This window comes from Pseudorasbora parva, chromosome 4 (genome assembly GCF_024679245.1).
Source record: "Pseudorasbora parva isolate DD20220531a chromosome 4, ASM2467924v1, whole genome shotgun sequence".
Classification (NCBI taxonomy): domain Eukaryota; kingdom Metazoa; phylum Chordata; class Actinopteri; order Cypriniformes; family Gobionidae; genus Pseudorasbora; species Pseudorasbora parva.
Genome location: NC_090175.1, coordinates 10902394 through 10908393, shown reverse-complemented (window position 1 = coordinate 10908393; position 6000 = coordinate 10902394). Strand labels below are relative to the sequence as shown.

The 6000-nt window shown below is 33.5% G+C and overlaps 1 protein-coding gene across 1 annotated transcript in view; it reads left to right on the top strand.

Moving 5' to 3' along the window:
• Positions 1–2806: 2806 nt before the first annotated feature.
• Positions 2807–6000, top strand: part of si:ch211-217k17.9 (uncharacterized) — a 29153-nt gene continuing 25959 nt past the window's right edge. Inside the window, exons 1-2 of the mRNA XM_067442474.1 lie at positions 2807–2844; positions 2954–3022. Of these exons, the coding sequence (XP_067298575.1) occupies positions 2807–2844; positions 2954–3022 (107 nt within the window). The remainder of the gene's footprint in view (positions 2845–2953; positions 3023–6000) is intronic.

Below are 6000 nucleotides of genomic sequence, written 5' to 3'. Positions count from 1 at the left end.
GTCTCAATCGCCAGGTGGTGCAGTTGTTAAGTTTTAATCTCTGATCTGTAGGCTATGGCTTCCATCTTTATTTTGTTTGTTTCATTTCGAGTCACGTTCACATCCTGAATATATCCCTCAAATGCATATTGCAGACCTTTCTGTCTGCTTCTGTCTGAAATCAACATGTCTTTTTTCCAGAAATTGTTCACTATTTCCCCAGGGAGTGCACAAATTGAAAGTGGGAGCGCCATTGCGGGTATCAAACGCTGTCGGACATATAGCAACAGTAACTAAGGGGGCGGGTCTTTGCGAAAGGTGAACTGAAAGATATCAATCAACTGTTTCTGTGAAAAGTCAAAACCAGAGTCAATTTCAAGAGCTAGTAATAAGAGATCCGAGCATCCTTGATATGTGAGATGATGACGAAGATGTGCCCACAAATTCCAAACGGGAACAGCAGTGACTATAAACAAAAGGAATGGGTTAGCGTGGACTGTACTAGCAATAGCTAACAGCACTAAATATGTTTTCACAATGGTGAATGAGGAAGCGAAACAGTTTAGACATGTGAACAGCAGAAAAAGGGGGAGGTTGAAAAAAAGTTGGGACTTTCATGTTGTTTTGAAATTCCAGATTACAGCAGTAACGTCACAAACGTTACTGATCATATGAGAGTGGCAGTGAAGGAACCTGTGGAAGCTGATGACACATGGTTTGGGTGGATAGCAAGCCTAGGGGGATGTTAGGATACACTGTATTGCCAATCATGGCTGTAATTGTTTGATATTGATATGTTTACTATGTGTTTTTCAATGTGTACTGGGACTGGTGAGAAGACTGGTGATTCAGTATAAAGGCGATCAATTGTATCGCCTCAAATGGCTACGGTGACGGTACATGACGAATATGACAAATGGATGGACTACTTTTATGACAATTAATGACTTAGATGGGCCTAAATGGTGAAAACCCTAAGGATTAGGGAATTACCTTTGTTTAATTTTTCTGACTTTAATCTGGGGGGTATAAAAAGGACTCAGATGACTATACTATGCTTGCTACAAAATATAGACTATATCTCGCAAAAAATAGCCTATGCATATTTTCTTTCACAAATTTAAGAGTGATCACTTATGTGGAAAATCAGAGATGAAGGGAATAAGTGTGATGTGACCTGAGTTTGCTTGTTTTATTAACCATATTTTATTATGATATTTATCTTCAATTTTAAAAATGTTTAATCTTTAGCTTTAAATTAGTTTAATATTTAATCTTTAAGTTTAAAGTTTTTATTGTATTTTGATCAATGTAATCAGTTTTAGAAGTTTTAAGTTTTAGTTTTACTATGATATACATGTTATAATTTTCTTGTTAGATTATCAGGTTTGATAAAAAGGAGGAATTTTTATGGAAAATTATAATCACTGATGAAGAATATTGATTATTTAGAGTGTGTTTGTATTGATACAGGAGCTAATATGTGTGTCTGCCATGCAGGGCACTTCTGTGCTGTGTTTAACACACTTACCATGTGTGGAAAACGACTGAGAGGAATTGTTTTGACAATGGGGGTATAAGAGATTGTGAGTTTTGTTATGTCTTGAGTTCACATTCGATGCAGGGTTTGATGTAGTCAAAGTATTAGACAGTAATTTTTAAATTGTTACCATTTTTATATATAAAAATTAAATCATATTAATCATATAAGTGCACTTCTGGAAACATTATAAAATAAAATCCAGTTCATGAACTGACAGAAATGTGTACCTTAAAATGCAATGTAAGTCACTTTGAATAAAAGTGTCTGCCAAATGCATGAATGTAAATGATCCCATTAATACATTTGACTGAAATTATGAAATTAATTTTAAAAAAACTTAAGAGAACCGTATGTGAATGACGTAAAGAAAAAGAAAAATATGTGACAGCTCCTTTACAAAAAACAAACAGACAAAAAAAAAAAATCATCATCATCACAACATATGCCAAAGGACATTCCATTTAGATTAGTTGTTCATTTCAAAGAAGGAACCAATCGGGATGTTATTTAAGAGGCAGGAATGCTACTGTAGATTCATTGAACGTGAAAACTGGCGTCCTTATTAAAGCCACTGAGGCAACAGCGGATCAACGTGTTCAGTATAACATATCTGGTATGTATATTTTATGTCTCTATAATATAAAAATAATCACCACAAATATCTTAAAATTTGTGAGAAATATATTTAAACATGTAATTATCAAAGCTTTACTATATTTAAAGAATGCCTGGAATTTTATAATATGGTAAAATGCATCAGAAATGTCTTTGTCAGAAATGGCAGTAGCGTTGCTAAATTAAATTAAATTACATTAAAATAAGGGAAATTAATTCAAGTAAAATAAATAAAAACTAAATTAACTGCAAAATTTTGTAATACATTTTCAGGAAACTGGACAATATCTTTATAGTTTGTGTTTATATTGCTTTGTTCTTTATATATCGTGAAGCAGTGTGAAAACTGTCTAGAACAGCATTCAAATCACCTTTATTTATACAGCACCTTTTACAATATAGATCAATTCAATACAGTGAAACAGGGAAATTATGAATTTCGGCTGTTGTTCAGCGTTGATTCAGTTCCGTTGTAAAGATGATCATAAAGCTATATTGAACATTAAGTTTTATATTAATCATTAAATAAATAAACTTCTTTTTAATTATTTCATGTCTTGATATTGATTAGAAAAGCCATTATCTGTGGGAAACCAATTACCACTCAGAGGCATTTGTTTGTTCTCTAAAACATTGATGTTAATATTAATGTGTCACTATAGAAAAATAATGCTTGGAAATGATAATCAGTTGGAATTTGATTTCAAGTTTGTGATATCTAAGAAAAACTTAATTCAACAGAATTGAATAAGCATGCACTAACTTATATAATCTCTCACGCATTAACTCTTCAGTGTTATATTGCTTATTTTACAGACTTTTATCACCAGCACAGGACTCTTTTCAAGATGGAAAGAAAAGCTTTGATCTTATTCATTTTGTTCGGTAGGTGAAGGAAACTGACAATCATTTAAAAAAATTTATAAATAAAAAACTGTTAGAGCTGCATGATAAAATAACTCCGCCTTTCAATATTTCTGTTAAACCGGCACATACCGCTTGTTCAGAGACTGTAGTGCTCTGACATGTAATTATGTATATGTACTTACATGTAATTAAAATCATAATTACACATTTTAAAGGGATAGTTCACCCAAAAATGAAAATGTGATGTTTATCTGCTTACCCTTGGGGAATTAGACCCCATTGACATGCATTATATGAGTTGGAGTTAAAAATCTTCATTTGTGTTCGACTGAAGAAACAAACACACCTACATGTTGGATGCCCTGGGGGTAAACAGATAAACATCACATTTTCATCTCTGGGTAAACTATCCCTTTTAAATGTTTCTTCCCCGTTTCTTCCTCATTCTTGGAAATTTGTTGTCATGGGTTAGATTTCTAAAATGTATCAGGTGCCCCAAGATGTTTTTTTTCCTCCAGGTCATATTTCAATATTCATGTGTCTGTATAATGAGTGAGTTGCTATTTAAAAATATTTAATTAAAAATGACTCACTCATAAAGACATCTTTTGTTTTATAACCAGGGTTGGGTACCGAACTGGTATGTAACCGTACTAGTGTTGTCACGTTACCAAAATTAGGACTTCGATACAATACCAGAGTAAAATAACTCGATACTGATACAGAATCGATACCCCAGCACAAAAAAATAAAATGTAATTGAATAATATGAAAGAACCAACTACAACCAACCAACATTGTTTTATAAAAATAAAAAAATACATAAACTCTGCAACCATGTTCCTGCCTTGCTTTTTGACCATTTCCTCCTCTTATTGCAATAATAATTCCATGCCAGTTTGAACATCCTTACAGAGAGGTTTGCAAAAACCATATTATCAATCATGTTAACATTCACTAACTCTAGAACAGGCTGGGATGACAAAAATCTTATTTTGTGATACGAGTAATTTGATATTATTAAATGTAATTATATAATTACGATATATTCTAGATATTTACTTTAGTCTTTGTTTTTAAAAATAGGCAAAAATGCTAAATTAAAAAAATATGACAAAAATGTGCTTTATTTTCAGCCACATTAGGCACTTTTAACAGTAGCATTCAAGAAATAAATTAAATAATCAAATACAAAAAATAAATTTAAAAAACTGCTTAATTTTCACTCTATATGTAACTACAGACTGATTCCTAATAAATATATTAAAGTTATTCAGTCAAGCATGGGGTGATTTTCTATTTTTCTTTTGGTTTTTTGACTAACATCAGACTTCTGTGTGATTAATAATAATTACAACTTTTTTCATTAACATTAATCATACAGAATATTAGGTCCAACCCTTTAAGACCTGCATCGACCAAATTCATTAAAACACATCAATTTTCTTACTCAACTCTGTATACATCCACTTAAGACATACACGACTGTGTTTACCTGAATACTTGCCAGGGTGTGCATTTTTATATATTTTTGATCATTAAAAACCCAAAAATCCCTTAAAGGGAACTGAATCGAGAATGAATGTTTTCTGAAAGGCGTGCTTCAGGTCAGAGTCTGCAGTGCGAGCACGTCCCATGCCGTGCTTTATTTTCTCATGCATGCATGTTTCTTGGTCATGCACTTCACGTATATCACGTATATATTTGACTGTTCCGCTTCCATTGTTCGGTGAACGCAGAGCTTTGCACATGCGTCCTGCCTCATGCGGTCATACGTCGATACAAATGTATTACATTAAGAAATGTTGCTCTTATTGCTGCTCAGCTTAAAATTTCTTATAGTACAATTTTCAATAGCATCACAAAACTTTTCTAGTACCAGTATACAGGGCTGTAGCTAGGCCGTAACTATAAAAAGTTATATATAAATATTTTATTTAAAAAAAATGGCATTAAGCGATCAATAACTTTGTTTAGTTATCACAGGAAAAAGAAAATTGTAATGAATGGTGCCAAAATGTTTGCTCATTTTATAATAATTCTAATAAAATGACCTGCATGAATAGTATGTATCTACAGGGATATGGGGATACCTACAGGCGACTAAGGTAAACCATGATTTGAGTCTGCATGCTTTTTTGTGCCAACTGGCCATCATTTAAATGCCACGGCCTACCTGAGCATTTATTCGGACCATGTCCATTCCTTTATCACCCCCATGTACCCATCCTCTAATGGCTACTTCCAGCAGGATAATGCACCATGTCACAAAACTCGAATCATTTCAGATTGGTTTCTTAAACATGACAATGAGTTCACTGTACTAAAATGGCCGCCACAGTCACCAGATCTCAACCCAATAGAGCATCTTTGGGATGTGGTGGAACGGGAGCTTCTTGCCCTGGATGTGCATCCCACAATTCTCCATCAACTGCAAGATGCTATCCTATCAATATGGGCCAACATTTCTAAAGAATGTTTTGAGCACCTTGTTGAATCAATGCCACGTAGAATTAAGGCAGTTCTGAAGGTGAAAGGGGGTCAAACACAGTATTAGTATGGTGTTCCAATAATCCTTAAGGTGAGTGTATTTTATGCTTTGGAAAGCAGTGAAGTAAAAGTTTTCCAAAGAAAAACACTGATAAAGTATGTACTTAAAAATGTACTTGAGTAGAAAGTAAAAATACTCCACTATTGCTCACTCTTCTGATCTCAAGAGACACTCAAGTGACTGATGCTAGAGGTTATAGATCACATTGACTCCCTAGTGTGCACTAAAAGAATGCAGTGATTGAGTGACAGCTTTTAGTGATTATAAAGTAAGTGCTCTTTGTGCACTGTCTAGGTGATAAAAAAATCATTAATATGCCCAGGGCTGTCACTGCCCGGGGGCCCACTAAATTCAGTAGTTAAGCTATATATTGCCTTACACTTATGAATAATCATAATATATGTATTTGTATGCCCGAGAGTTAAAGCGTTACTTCAGCGATTAG